This window comes from Aquarana catesbeiana, linkage group LG03 (assembly GCF_042186555.1).
Source record: "Aquarana catesbeiana isolate 2022-GZ linkage group LG03, ASM4218655v1, whole genome shotgun sequence".
In the NCBI taxonomy this organism is placed as follows: Eukaryota; Metazoa; Chordata; class Amphibia; order Anura; family Ranidae; genus Aquarana; species Aquarana catesbeiana.
This window is the reverse complement of record NC_133326.1, coordinates 140,678,186-140,693,739: the sequence shown is the minus strand read 5'-3', so window position 1 is coordinate 140,693,739 and position 15,554 is coordinate 140,678,186. Positions and strand designations below refer to the sequence as shown.

Here is a 15,554-nt window from a genome sequence, read left to right as displayed (position 1 = left end):
CCTCCTGTTTTGGCTATGGGACAGAAAGTGAAGGAAACTCTCCCCAATAGAACACAGATGGCTAAAAACCGGGGGTCATAAATCTGCCCTTACTCTATCCAAAATGAAAAAAAATGTTGCCCTCAGTTCTTCTTTAATCATTCTAAACTAGAGTGGTTATTTGCGATAACACAGGAAGTCTGCACAGGACAGCACCTTCAGTGGTAAGGTAACAGACCAAAACTGAGCAAATAAAGGCTCAATAATAGTAATGGTTTATTATATGTAATAAAGAAATCAGCATTCTATTATTTTTGCTGAATTAGTAATAAATTAGGGCAATAAATGATACACCTTTTATAGTAGTGTTCAGTTCTGCATCAACCTTAGATATGGTATTAAACAGTACAAACGAGTAAGTGTAGAACCATTCAATAATGTATGCAGCAGCTAGGTATCAAGACCCACCTCTGTATTGCTGCATATATTAAATGGAAATGTAGTTTTAAATGTACTTTGTACTTTTTTTGTCTCAAAAAACAAGAACTGCTGTGCTAATGCTAGACACAGTCTTCTTTATATATGTCATACTTATTTTTGATTTTGTACATAGTTCCACCTGAACCTATGTTTGCATAATGACCTCTCCTGTGTCAGGATCCTCCGAGCTGAGGTCCAACCCCACCTGCAGCAAGAGATGCAGCCATAGAATCTACTGCAGGCCTGACATCCAGTACAAAAAAAAAACAGTCTGTCCACTTATTGACAAGTTATAAAGTGCTCCCTGCCATAGAGATGTTCCTCGTAAATTGACCTTGTAAACAAAAGGCTGAAAATTGTATTGAACCAGGTATAATTTATTATAAAGTTCTTAACTACAGTGTAATAATAATTATAATGATAAAGGACCCACCTTTTCAGCCATTCTCTGATTAGTGTTGCTTTGACTGCTATTGTTATTTTCTTGTAATAAAAACTGACTACTCTTGTCTGCTGAAAGCTTGCCTCTATTTATTAAGGTGCTATTTCCACCACTGTGAAGTTCAGATTGCTGGCCATTCTGCATTTCTTTTTCGTCCTCCATGGCACACTGATGCTCCTTGTTTCCTTTTAAAGATATATTGTTGTCCTGTTCCCCGGTTAGTTCATCAGATTTCTCTGGGCCACAGGTAATGTTCAGGGGTCCTAATGCTGGTAATTCCTCATTTCTTTGAAAGTCCAAAGTAGCACAAAATTGATAATGACCTTCGATAGTGTTTTCTGCAAAATCCTGTGGAGGTAATTGTTTCTATTAATGGAGTGGCACCATGCAACCCATATGGTGGAATTGCCCTATTGGAGTTGGAATTGGAGTCCATTCTGGGATAATGTTTTTAAAATATATAATGGTTTTGCCTCAGACACAGGGGTTGATTTACTAAAACTGGAGAGTGCAAAATTGGGTGCAGCTCTGCATGGTAGCCAGCTTCTAACTTCAGTTTGTTCAATTAAGCTTCAAAAAAAAAAAAAAAAAAAAACGGAAGCTGATTGGTTTCTATGCAGAGCTGCACCAGCTTGTGCACACTCCAGTTTTAGTAAATCAACTCCACAGTTCCCCAAACCCCCAAATAGCATTATTATCCATGCTGCCAGAACCTTTTTTCAGAGGTTAAGAAGGGGAATTTTCATTTCTTTTCAGTGGCTGCCAGGGCAGTAATCCCAGGATATTAGAAATCCCAGCATATATCCTCTATAACAGAATGGATAATTGAATTAAATAACCTTATGAAAATGGAAGAACTATCAACGCAATATTCTCATTTTTAGGACATATGGCTCCCCTGGATATCTTTTATGATTAGCCCTAATTTTTCAACCCCACCATGTTAGAATTCCTCAACCTGACCTCAAAACCCCCAGAAACTCCACCTTTTTATATCGTATTGGACACCTTGGCAACAGGCCCACCTACATTTTTCTCCCTATGTCCCTCCTTTTTTTTTTGTTCCTTTTTTGAGTCTTTTTTTTTTTTCATTCTCTTTTTTGTCTTAATATATTTTTATAGCAAATTCCCCCTTCTCTGTTCCTCACACTCCTTTTTTTTCACACTTGGCCTTGTTATACCGACAAGGCCCCAACATTTTTGTTTGTCCCCTCCCCCTCCTTGGACAGTTCAGTAAACATGTAATCTGCCTATATTGTTTTTTTTCTGCAGCCTTGATTTCTTCCAGTCATCCTTTTTATGATCCATTACATTGGAAAAGTATCTATCAAACCTATTATATCTTGACTTCCTAATTGAGAGGCTACCCAGGCTACATTTCTTGCTATGAACGTTTGCATCATTCCTTTGGCCTTTTACTGTTTCCAAACATTCTTTTAAGCTATGGCCCTGTGAATTTTGTTATGTTGTGTAAATTTCATATGTACAAGTATTAGTTTATGCTTGTACTCTTGTATTGTAAATTTCAATACACATTTTTTTACTGGTACTGTACTGGAATTTTTTCAACTTATCAGCACATGCCAAACATAACAGAGAACATAGTAAATGAACCTATTTCTTCTACTGGCCCCAGTGACCATGTTTTACTTACATGACAGCTGCCTTATACTAGTTTTAGACTTGCGTCTAAACCGCCAAGCCTCTGAAAACAATCCCTGTTCAGTTTGTATTGCAGAGGCATTTGACAGAGGGTGAGGAAGCAACGTGACGCATTCTAACTGCCTGTTTTAACCCCATAATTGCCTCACCAACAAGCCGCAACCGCATGCATTGCACATAGTTGTGAGGTGTTTGCAATGCTTCGCCATTCACTTGAATGGGTTGCATCTGGTTCGCTTGCTGCCCACCAAAAGTGTCAGGAGCGATCATTTTTACTGCAGGCGCGAAGCATTGCATATGAACAGCCCTTATTGCTACCTTTGCAGCATAACAGGGGAAATTGGAGGGTTCTAAAAACGCAACTCAATCTAAAAAAAATCCTATTTGTTTGCTGTTTATTATAGGTAACCTAGTAAACCACAGCTACATAGTCCTCTTACCTTACTTACCTTTAAATGGTAGAGCCCTGTAGACTCAACACTTGTTTGTGTTCCTTATGGTAAAGTTGTTCCTGTCTATAAAACCTAGTTACAACAACAACATTTGGCAGATTTCAAACTTACCTGATCATGCATTTGCCCTGCTGGTAATTTGTTACTTATATTGTCACTGGTAGCCAGACTTTTAGCTCTGATATTATTTCCCATACTATCCTTAAGTGAAGTCAAGCTCCCAATGAGATCTTGAGTTGCCAGGAGGACATTTCTTACCAGTGTGTCTGGAGAACTTCTATATGGATGCTTTAAAAAAAAGTAAGCAACACAATGTACTCAACGTCTTGTAAATGATAATATATAGGTATAACAATTTATACATGAAAACTGAATAACAAGATAGTGTTTTAGATCTTGCAGTTGTTTACAAACAGAGTATTAAAGTTTTTGTCAAGGCAAAACTTTTTCTTAATTTTGGATAGAATGGGAAAGGTTACTCTGTTACAGTGATTTACCATCACGATGTGTCCTGCTGCAACATTTTACCAGCCAGGAAGGCAACAGCAACACAGATTTTATTTTTTTAATAGTAGGGGAAGACTAGAAGAAGCCCTATCATATTTATATTTCTGTCCCTGTTGCAGATTCTCCCCCACTCCCTGTCTAGTAAAACTGGACAGAAAGTGAGGAACTCTGTAACCACGCCACAGATATAAAAAAAAAAAACAGACAAGGGTTCTAATTTTTTCCCAATTCACCCAAAATTAAAATTAGTTTTGGATTAACATACACTTATGCTCATATCTGCAGTGTTGAGTTGTGGTCTACAGTTTTCAGAAGAATTTAAGCTTTGATAATTACCATTTTCCATCCAGAGATGGAACCCTGTGCCACATAGTGCCTTCTGGCACCAGATGCTCAACATGTGTGCAGAAAAGAAAGTTCTTGGTTTTCTTGTAAACATTCAAATTACTGTCATTGATCCAAGCGATATATAAACCATTCATTTTTAACACTGACAAATCTCTAACACTCACCAGATCTTTGTGTTCTTCCTTTTTAGGTTTTATGGTTACGTTATCGTCTTCTGCTCTGCAGAGATTTTCTTCATCTTCTTTTTCTAAAAGTTCTTCACAAGTGGATCTTCCTTCTTCAGTATATTGCATATCTGTCTTTGACCCTTCACTTTCTTTGTGATCTCTTGATCGTGTGTGCATTATCTTCTCTCCACCTTCTCTGTCTGTAGTTGTTGTCATCATGATGCTCTTACTCATCTCATTTTTTGCCTGGGACACTGGGTCTCCTCTGTCACTTGTTGTGGTTTTTGGTGCAATATTTCCTCCAACAGATTTCTGTTCTAAAATAGATTTACTGTTTAACTCACTTGTTTTTCCCTGACCTACTGTCAGACCTAGCTTTTCACACCCAAAATTATCAAAACATTCAACGTTATCAATGGTCTTTCCCTCTTTCACATTGCAGTTTGTTTCTTCCCCCTTTCCTTTCTGTAGCCCAATAACAGGCTTATTGACACCATCTTCACTGTCTGCTTTTATTTTTATGTATAGTTCCAAGTTTGGTTCATTAGCCATCTCACATAAACTTTCAGTCAATGCTTCCTCTTTAGCTGATATGATTATTTCTTCTTCATTTTCCATATCTTGTAATTTCACCAACGGTGTCTCTAATATTCCTTCACACCCATTTAAGGGACAGATCATCTTCTCAATTTCCCCCGAGTCTGGCACATCTGGCTGCAGAGAGAAAATCTTTACTGCATATACAACTTTGACTCTCTTAGCATATACTTTAAAACTGATGAAATGAAGATTACAACTTGATGCTACAACAAGAATGGAGGTGAAATAATAGCTTAGGACGCCTACAGAAATAGAAAAAGCTTAGTAACGTTATACTTGCAACCTGACTTTAAACAAACATGTTTTCCTGGAAGCAGCCCCATTTAGTATTCAAATCATTAACATTTTCTGATGCTGTAGATGTTATTTTTTCATGAAGCAGTGATGGCTTCTGACCTCAGAGATGTGCAGTACCACTACGATCCTGAAGTACAAAGGCTGGCACAAAATGAAACAGGAAGAAAAGAGGACAGTTGGCCAAATCAACCAATCTGATGTTTTTTTTTGTTTTTTTTTAAAGTAAATGTGATTGGTTGTGTTTGGATAACTGATCTGCTTTCATTCCAGTCGTCTTTGCAGCAGTATTTGTAAATTATTGCCTTCTATTCTGACCAATCACAGAGTAGTTCATTGGGCTCTGAATGTCCCTTTGCTCACAGGCCTTCTTAGCTTCATAAAAGATAGTGGTAGTAGTAGTAAATGTAAGTAATAGATCTTGCCATGTTGAGCCCAGCATCATGACACAGATCCCCTTAAGCCTTATATCTATATTGTTAGTAAATGATAGGAGTGGAGCCTAAAGGCTTATACACACTATAAGAAAATTGGGTGAACTTTTTCATCCAAGGAATGATCATACGATTTTCTGATTTTCGATAACCGATTCCAATCTTCCAAACAAAAATTTCTGAAGGGACAAACTCCAAAATGTTTCTCGTGCGGGAAGAGAATGAACGATTTTCGTTTTAAAAATCCTTTGTCATATGAGAATTATCATACATTATTTCCTTCCTCGGGTCTGGCTTGCGTTGAAACAATAAGGAAAATCGGACAATTATTCACCCGATTTTCTTGTGTGTACCCCACATAAGTCGGTTTTCTGTTGTTGCAGCCCATCCTATTCAAGGTCTGACATAATTTACATTCATCAATACTCTTCTAAACACTGTTTGAACAAGCTCCCTCACTGGCCGCAGACATCTTAGGCCGGTCTTCTTCGGGTTTCCGATCTTCCACCATTTTGATTGGCTGGGCCAAGAAGACATCACTCCTGTGCATGTGCGCAAATGCATGCCAATATTATAAACTGAACTGCAGGTGCACAGCTCATTGTATAGTGCAGACATGCAGGTAAAAAAACTTTAAAGCAGAAGAGACATAGTAGTTTCTATTCTGCATTAAAAAAAAAGCCCTGCCTGTTTGCGTTTTTTCCAATTGAAGTTCCACTTTAACTGTTTTTCAAATGTGTTAAAGCGGAACTAAAGTTCCACTATGACACATTGGGGTTTAGTAAGGCTGGAGTGAGCAAAATCTGACGCAGCTGTGCATGGTATCCAATCAGCTTCTAACTTCAGCTTGTGCTATTAAAGTGGTTCTAAAGGCTGAAGGTTTTTTACCTTCTGTGCAAGGGGGTAAAAAACCTTCTGTGTGCAGCAGCCCCCCTAATACTTACTTGAGCTCCCTCTCGATCCAGCTATGTGCATTAGAGCATTGGCTCTCCAGGGACTCTCCCTTCTCATTGACTGAGACAGCAGCGGGAGCCATTGTCTCTAGCTGCTGTCAATCAAAGCCAATGAGCCAATGAGGAGAGAGAGAAAGGGCGGGGCTGAGCCACGGCTCCATGTTTGAATAGACATACAGAGCAGTGGCTCTGGAGCACGCCTGCTTGGGTGCCCCCATTGCAAGCTGCTTGCTCTGGGGGCACTCGGCAGGTGTGCCGCCAGGCGACCCGGAAGAGGAGGGTCAGGGCTACTCTGTGCAAAACCGCTGCACAGAGCTTGTAAGTTTGACATGTTTGTTATTTTTAAAAAAATGTTTGCCTTTAATATCACTTTAAGCTTTGACGAAAAAAGACCTGGAAGCTGATTGGTTTCTATACAGAGCTGCACCAGAGTTTGCACTCTCAAGGTTTAGTAAGTCAATCCCACTGTGAGCAGGCAGGTATTTTATTGCAGAAGAGACATGCAATGGGGGAGATTTACTAAAACTAGTGCACTCATAATATAGTGCAGTTGTACATGGTAGCCAATCAGCTTTTAACTTCAGCTTGTTAAATTAAACTTTGGCAATAAAACCTGAAAGTGATTTCTATGCAGACCTCCAGTCTTAGCAAATCAACCCCAATGTCTCTTCTGCAATAAAACACGTCACATGCACTCCTTGTGGAGATCACAAGGGGCTGTGCCAAATAAAACATACCTACCTGCCTGCTCACAGCGTTCCCTGGACTGTAAACTGTATGGCACATGCGCACTCAGCTTACAGCTGCCGGGCCGATCCTGTGTGCTGAGAAGTTGTCGACCCAAAAGGTGAATGATTCCATGACTGCACAGGACTGGAGGGTTTAGTTCCACTTTAATGTATTGAGTTGGAGACACATGGTTTCTACTTGGCTATATACATTAGTGCAAGTGTACCCAAGTGGACATTTAGAGGTGTAAACATGCATATTTTCACACAAGATACACACAACTTTCACCCAAGATTTGCACATTTTTCTATTTGAATTTAATTGGAAAAATGTGTAGATTCCTTAGCATGTATCCATTTTTATTTACCCATTTGGTCATCTCTGTCTTCCTTGTACAATGTCCACCTGGACATTCCTCTGAAGGGTCAGCATAGTTACCATCCAGAACATTGGTCCCTTTCTCACTGATGATTAGCTCATGGATGAGATCATCCCTTTCTTCCTTGGATAAGCTGGTGTCCTGAGATTCATCACCTGAAGATCCCTTTTAAATAGAAATATTCCTTAATGAGCAACCCAAATAACAACTAACATGAGTAAATGTACTGTTATGCTAATATGATCAAGGGAAGTTTACTATTGTATTCAAAAAGTCTGATCAATTTTACCTAGAACTGTTTGACTTCTATTGCACCCTTTATTATATTAGATCTCCACATGTGCCCTGGAGTGAATTTGCAGCTTTCCATGATAGGATTTATGCTGTGCTGATCTTTTTTATGAATGAGAAATGTCAAAAAACCTACAGTGAATTGTACTCTGGAGACCAGGTCTGCACATATGCATGGCTCACCGGCTGGTGTTCCTACATCAGCCTTTCTCAACCAGGATGCCATCTGGGTTCTTCATGGGTGCTATGGCAAAATGCCTAAAAAATGCCCCAACAAAGGCAGGCAGGTGAATCAAGCCTACCTTATTTTACACAGAGCCACAGGTTATTACTACCATTACTAATGCAACATATAAGCACTGACCCTGCGCTGGGCTGCACCAAGGAGCATGTGGGGCACCTGCACAGTGTCCTTGGATACCTCACCCCTGACTCTCTCCCAGTGCTGGAGCTAATGACTAGGAGAAAACAGAAGTCCTGGCTGGATGGATAGGCTCTTTCCTTGTATGCATGTCAAAGATGTACTTTCAGTCTTGAAAGAAGAGTGCCTTTGCTATTTATCATATATTTGGGATGGTATTACAATACCAGGTCTTAAAATGTGCATGTAAAAAGAAGACAAAAGTTTTTTATTTGCATCTTTACTATAAACCAAAAAAAGCTACTTAGCTATTCACAAAAGTACAAGAAAACATTTGCATTCTTAAAGCAAAGACTAACAGGTTTTATCTTTGTAAGCTCTAAGGAAATGACATCTGCTTAACAATTACATATGCAGCTACTTACCTCCAAAATACTAATTGTCCCACTAGCTTCAGAAAATTCTTCGCCCTGTTCTAGAATGACATCACCATCATTGGTAGAACCATCTGTCAATATGACAACAACTCGTCCCACCACTTCTTCTTTACCTGGTATCAGTCCACCTATTAAATTTTGAGCTGCTTCTAAAAATGACATTGCTAGTTTGTCAGCAGAATCCTGTTTTGGGAAAGAAGACAAAGAAGGAAAATTAAAATGAAGAGGAGCAAGGTAAGACAGCATACTTACGAGCTTTTAAGCATTTGGTTCTTTTATTATTTTTAAATATGCAGCTTTCAATAAAATATCAACATGATCCTGCCATAAAGATAATTTTGTAGGCACTTTATTCTATGATGGGGTGACAACAGTCTGCCCATTGTACTCCTGTGTTGCAGCCAACGCTGGAGACAGTGCATGTAGATAGGAAGTGGTTGTAAAGGGGCTGCGCAAGATCAGTAGCACTGCGACAAAGAAAAGTGAAAATAGTGTTTTCTAATAAAAAATAGTGATTGTCTATAATACACAGTTCTTTATCAAATTAAATGTCTCCAGCTGGGGTTTAGATTCAGTGTATTATGTAGCTATAACACTGAGATGGTTGAAAACAACCCATAGTTAGTTGGAAGAAATAGAATTCCAGAGTATAGACTCTTCTCCAAAACATTACTGTAAACAAACATTACCCGTGGTGAACAGGGAGGTAGTTATCAACAAACTTGATGGATGGATGTTGTGTCCAGCTAAAAGAGATCTGACTTAATTTATACCTTTCATTAAAACAGTGGATGGCATTCTAGTTTAAAGATAATATTCTAAATATACTTAGAGCAAAAGAGAGCCACTGCAAGAATTTACAGAGGAAAGTTACTTGTATGCACTGTTAGCATATTCCATACATGGTTCAGCAAATTCCTTTTTTATGCTTTGTTCATCTTCCAGATTCCTTGGAATCAGGATACCAAGTCAATTGTAATTATGTTAATAAATACAGCTCAGGCTGGGCATAGACAGTCATTTTTATACATGGTGTGGTGCTGTTTACCTACATGATGTAGAAAGTGAAATCATACACAGTTACCAGCAGTGGTTTATAGCTAATCTTACCGGTTCAGTGCAGCCGTACTTAGATGAATCTGCCATAAATGCCATAGAGGAAGTTTTATCTTCTCCATATTCCTTATGTACAGTGCTGCTAGATTCTGTAGGTTCCTCTGTGCTTGTGACTAAGGCGTGTTTTTTGTGTTCACCCTCTTCTTGGTCCAGTCCATATCTTACTGCCTTTTGATCTTTTAATGCAATGTGTTCATTTTTAGTGCTGTCGTCGCTTTGTGTTAAGGGATCGCTGGATAATCTTTCTAGTTGTTTTTTCTCAACACCACATTTAAAGTCACCAGTCTTATTTCCTGTAGTCTCTTCTGTTTTCGTGATCCCAGAATCTACATTCTAAATAGAATCAAATGCCAAAACCAATACTCAGACGCATAGATTCAGTGCAATACTTTGTAGCATTTGACCATTACATTTATTAAACAGTTCACTCTGAGACGACATAATAATATGCATTTTTAAAAAATGTTTTTATTAAATGAACCGCAAATTTGACTTTCAATGTGCTAAATGTACAAAGCTTATATATATCTATATATATAATATATAGATATATATATCTATATACTGTATCTATAGATATATATTAATATTTCAGGATCTAATTAAAACTGAAGATACTGTATTAGGATTTTTTGTTGATCTGTAAAAATCCTTTTGGAGCACATCCTAGGACACAGATGACTTCCTATCAATGACTACTTGGGTTATGCTGCCACCTTCAGGTGAATGGACACTGGCCAAAAAAGGCAGGAATCCCCCTCCAAGCATACCCCAAAGCAATGAAGAACAGACAAGAGGGGAAGGATCTCTACATTCTATATTGTACTCCAAGAAAAATATTTTACAGGTAAACCAAAAATCCTTAATTCCGTACATCACAGGACACAGAGGAATTCATATGCATGACTACATGGGATGTTCCAAAGCACTGAACATGAGGGGTGAGGAACACAGCAACAAGGCTGATATTCCCAAACCCAAAAACAAAATAGGGGAGATTCAAATACAAAGCCGAATGCAAGACCATTCACCCAAAATTGGTGTCCTCAGAGGCATAAATATCTACCTGGTAGAACTTAGTAAACGTGTGAAGAGAAGACCAGGCAGCAGCCTTACAAACTTGAACAACAGAAACTTGATGCTGAATAGTCCAGGAGTCACTGACACTCCCGGTGGAATGGGCCTTGACCATGCAAGGAGGAACCTTGCTCTTGATACTGTAGCCATGAGAAATAAGAAATAATGAATCAACCTATCAACAGTGGATCGAGAAGCAACATTCGAGGACCCTCAGGCAGAACAATCAAGAAATCAGACTGTTGAAGTAAAAGCTGTAGACTTCTGTTAATTTGCACTGATCCTCTGGATTTCATGCTCTGGAATGGAGCATATCTTCTGCACAAACTTTAAGGGTTTGGCAGACCCCCACTATAGCCATTGATGACTGCAAAGCCATTCCTACCAAGGGCCTTTAGCCTTTCATCTGTGGTGTCTTTAAAAACCGGGATCTCCACCAGGAATGTCAGGGTCTTGTTTAGGTATGAAATAGCTGGGTAAAGAGCCAGAGGACCACATTTCTTGTAGAATTCCTCCTTCATGGTGTACTGCTGAGCAAATTGCTTTGGAAGTGAAAACACCTTCTTCAGGTGAGCCCTATCGACATACACCAATTCCTGCAAGAAGTTTTTAGATTGCAAAAGATTTGGGAGTTATTTGGCAGCTGCCATAACTCAAAACCAGTAACTTGCATGAGAAGAATGCAGTTTAAGTGTGCATTATGTCCACTAGGAAGCTAGCTGTAGTAATCTGTTTCTGAGACAGCCCAGGATCTTGGAAAACCTTCTGTGAGGACTTGTCTACAAAGGATTCCCAATCCTTGACAGCTTCCTCCTCTTCATCATCCTGATGATGTTCCTCCAACACCTCATCCTTACTCAAAACCTGAGAAAGGGAAGGCATGCACCAATGTTTACATTTCAGATGTTCCTAGCCAGTGAGAACACCTGACCGCTGATCTTGCAGACAAGAAATGGCTACAGAAAAGTCTCCCTTGACAAAAAGATGTGGAGGACTGTTCCCCTGAGACCATGGAAATACTAGATAAGGGCAGGGGTTTAGAGCTGATCTTACCCTTTAGGGAGCCATTGTAGAGCAAACTGTGTAGTGTGTCCTGCCTACAATGATAGAAGGATTTGGGAGCCCAATCCATCATCCTTTTCCCCACATCTCTGCCTACATGAGGTCATGGCTTTCTGAGGTTATGTAGGCCCTCTATACCCTGCAGAGATTTGCCACTCAGGTGATAGAAGTATAGGGTGTCTGTTTCTGAGCTAAAGGAGCTTGGAGAACACATGCTAGTGGAACCAGCAAAATTTTTATTGTAAGTGTAGTAGGAAAGCTAAATTCCTGGCCATTAGTAACTTTACATTTTACTGCAAATAGTGTCATTAAAGGGCAACCAATACTGAGAAAAATATTGAGGCTGGCACTTCTTAACCCAGTCTAAAAATGCTAATTCTTTAGTGATCAATTGTTCCTGAGACACTGGCTTCTGGAGTCCTGGGTCACATTTATTGGTGGGGGGGTTCCCCTGCGGTAAATGGGCCACAGGATGTCAGAGGCTGAACACTAGCCAGGGTATTAATGAGTGAAAATATCCCAGCTGGCTTTTGGGCTTACTGCGTAAGTCAGTTGACCTCTGCTGCATTGTACACTCATAATTTTTATGCCAACATCACTAAGAGAAGCTAGCACTACCATCAGTGTCTCCTCTGGTTAATGTAAGTACCCACTAAATACCAACATTTGGGGGCCCTTTCCCACTAACACCAATGTTTGGGTGCTATACTGCTACTGACAGTAGCATCAGGAGGATTTTTTTTCATGGATACTCATGTAAGAAGGCCCTTCTCTTACTGACACTAGTGTGAAAGGGCATGACATGTAAGGTCCAAAAACATATTTAAGAGGTGCTGGTACTTCAAAATGTATTTGTTCTATAAAATGGAGAAAAAATTATACTTTGTTGAAACAAACATGTTATATTTACCTGCTCTGTGCAGTGGTTTTCACAGAGCAGCCCCGATCCTCCTCTTCTCGGGTCCTCCACTGGCACTCCTGGTTGCTCCCCCTTGACCAGTGCCCCCAATAGCAAGCTGCTTGCTATAGGGGCATTGGTGCATGCTCGCACCTAGCTTTGTCAATGGCTCCCACTGCTGACTTAGTCAATAAGGAGAGGTAGTCCTGGGACAGCTGAGGCTCTTGTGCACATCGCTGGATTGAGAGGGGGCTCAGATGAGTAATAGAAGGGCTGTGGGGGGAGCAGCACACACAGAATGCATGAAGATAAAAAAACCTTTCGCCTATACAGTAACTTTAAAGGTTAAAAAAACAAAAGGTGCACCAGACCAAATAGTGAAAAAGTCCAAATTGCTTTAATGATTTGTGATATAAGCACATAAATCAGCCTGTTAACCCAGGTAGCAATCCAAGTCACCAATCCAGTATTTACCGCTGAGGATGCAGGTTAGAGCTTGCCTTGGCTCAATGGATACAAATGTGAAAAAAGAACACCCCCGGTGCTGCATGTCCAGCAAAATCCAACAGTCTCTGTAGTAAAAGCAGCCTCAGTTTAGGCTTGTCCAGGCCATACTACTGACGCGTTTCACCCTGCCCTTGGGGCTAAGTCATGGAGGTGGAGATTCCATGTTGTAGTGGAGAATAAATACATCATCAGCTGCTACTGCAGGATGAGGGATCACTTTTCCAATATACACACCAATAAAAACACCTAACCTAACCAGTCACTTTTTAAACACTTCCAAGGCTCTAATACACAATCTTTAAAAGTCCAGGTTGTTGAAAGAGTAGACTGTCCTGTCCGTGCTGGTGACCGGTTTTCCCTCTTTTGCAAAAGGGATATCTATTGAATTTTTAAACTTCACACTCTGATCCTGAAGGGTCTAAACTTCAAGTGGGATATCACCTGTTAATATGAGTGATATCCCTACAATACACCTACCTTATTCTCAATAAAACTCTGTAATATTTCTTCTTCCTGTCCTTTTCCTCCTGTTTCCCACTTTCCCTCTCCCCCTCCTCCTCCTCCCTTTCCTTCACCTTTTCCTCTCCCCCCTCTCCTTTTTTCCATACCTTTATCCTCTCCCACCCTTTTTTTTTCTTCCATTTTATTTTCTCTTCCTCCATCTGCTTTTTTTCCCTATCCCTCCCCTACCCACAAATTCTCAAGTCCCAGAAGATGCTACTTGTAGCAAAACGCATAGGAAGCAGCCTCGGTTTGTGACGTCATCACGCTTTTGGCATCTGCAAGTGGCCCGCCCCTCTCCCAGGACTGGCTGCAACAAATGATTGTGTTTGGCTTTTTTTTACATGTTTACTTTACAAGCTTTTAATAAATACAAGGTACTTTTAATGTTTGTACTGGAAGGTGGCCTATGTACTGAACTAGAGTGGAATACCTCAGCAGTCCTGTGAGGTGGATTTGACTGTATTTGAGCCTTCTTTGACCAGGTGCACGGCAGTGAAACACTATATTTGCAGTTCTTTTGACCACTCTGTAATAGGGGGTCAATATGTTCTAGTAAGCAGGAGTGACCTAAGGTGTGGTGGAGGTGCACAGTGGTGAAACACTATAGAAGAAATTTACTAAAACTGGTGTGCACCAAATTTAGTGCAGCCCTGTGCATAGTAACCAATCAGCTTATAACCTCAGCTTGTTCAAATAAGCTTTGCAATAATATTTAGAAACTGATTGGTTACAATGCACAGCTGCACCAGATTCTGTGTGCACCAGTTTTAGTAAATCTCCCCCTATATTTGTGGCTCTTTTGGCCACTCTATGATAGGGGGTCAGTACGCTCTGGTAAGCAGAAGTGATTTCGGGTTCGGTGGAGGCACATAGTGGTGAAACACTATTTGAAGATTTTCATAGCTTTATTGGAGTTGTGTGGACTTTTTCACATTATTTACTATGATGGACTTTTTTCACATTAGACTGTTTTTTTTTTGCAACAAATGAAGTTAAGAGCAGCACTTTTTTATATTATTAAAAAATACATAAACTTAAAAAAAACATAATAATAGACAATTAAATGCAATAGCCATACTGCATTAAAACATTTAACTAAACAAAATGATTGCATAAATTAAATAATAAACAGTTTTGTCTGGTCATTTTTTTGCCTGCCCCCCATGACCCCCCCTTTCTCAAATCACCCCTCCTGACACCCCCCAAAATCACCAATCACAAATCCCCCCCCCCCTTGCACCAAGTTCCCCCTCCTAGAACAAATCTCTCTCTCCTCCTTCCTTTTGCAAGACAAAATTCTCACCAAACAGAAATGTGATGAAATCCTCCTTCCCAGCACAAATCTTTGCCCCCTCCCAGCAAAAATCACTTCCCCTCCTACCACCAATACCTCCTCCTAGTTCAAATCCCCCTAATTATCTTTTAAATATTCTAATCATTTAATCCACAAGACTGCTAAATAAATTATTTAGAACAGATGGAATACCTTCTCCGGTGAAGTTTATATAAGAGCAGTATAAAATTTACAGTCAAACACAAACCTCAGTGCACGTTTTTAACATCTTTGGCCATACATTTGGAACCAGCTGAACTTCTGAATTAGGGTGGTTTCACACTGCTGCCCTGTCAGGACTGCTGTTAGAAATCATGGGGCCCCGTATAGCGTTCCTGACGGGGCCCTCCCACCCTTGTCTACACCACCCTCCAAGGTGCAGCGGGACTGACTTTATCCGCCTACACCCCAAAAATTAAAAGAAAACTTCCTCCTCTGCTCCCACCTCCTGGGCCCTTCTGTTGACATGATGGGGCACAGGAAAATGTAAATTAAGCCCTGGTAAGCAAGTAGGAGTGGGGGTGTGGTCTAGTAAAATCAAT

The 15,554-nt window shown here is 40.0% G+C and overlaps 1 protein-coding gene across 1 annotated transcript; it reads right to left on the bottom strand.

The window, feature by feature from the left end:
- Window positions 1–871: 871 nt before the first annotated feature.
- Window positions 872–11,229, bottom strand: LOC141133932 (uncharacterized). The gene is made up of 8 exons (XM_073623547.1): window positions 11,094–11,229; window positions 10,748–10,848; window positions 9,626–9,964; window positions 8,504–8,698; window positions 7,415–7,591; window positions 4,035–4,751; window positions 3,127–3,303; window positions 872–1,249 (listed from the first exon to the last, which is right to left on the bottom strand). Exons 1-8 carry the CDS (start codon window positions 11,227–11,229, stop codon window positions 872–874), a joined length of 2,220 nt encoding a protein of 739 aa, XP_073479648.1.
- Window positions 11,230–15,554: the final 4,325 nt, after the last annotated feature.

What these genes read in the sequence shown, in the direction of transcription:
- LOC141133932 (XM_073623547.1), bottom strand. Translation starts at nt 11,229, where the DNA reads ATGAAGGAGGAATTCTACAAGAAATGTGGTCCTCTGGCTCTTTACCCA. An exon ending in AGTACGGCTGCACTGAACCG is followed by an intron (nt 8,699 to 9,625) that starts GTAAGATTAGCT and finishes TTCCCAAAACAG; the next exon opens with GATTCTGCTGACAAACTAGC. An exon ending in CAGGGCAAATGCATGATCAG is followed by an intron (nt 1,250 to 3,126) that starts GTAAGTTTGAAA and finishes TTACCTCCACAG; the next exon opens with GATTTTGCAGAAAACACTAT.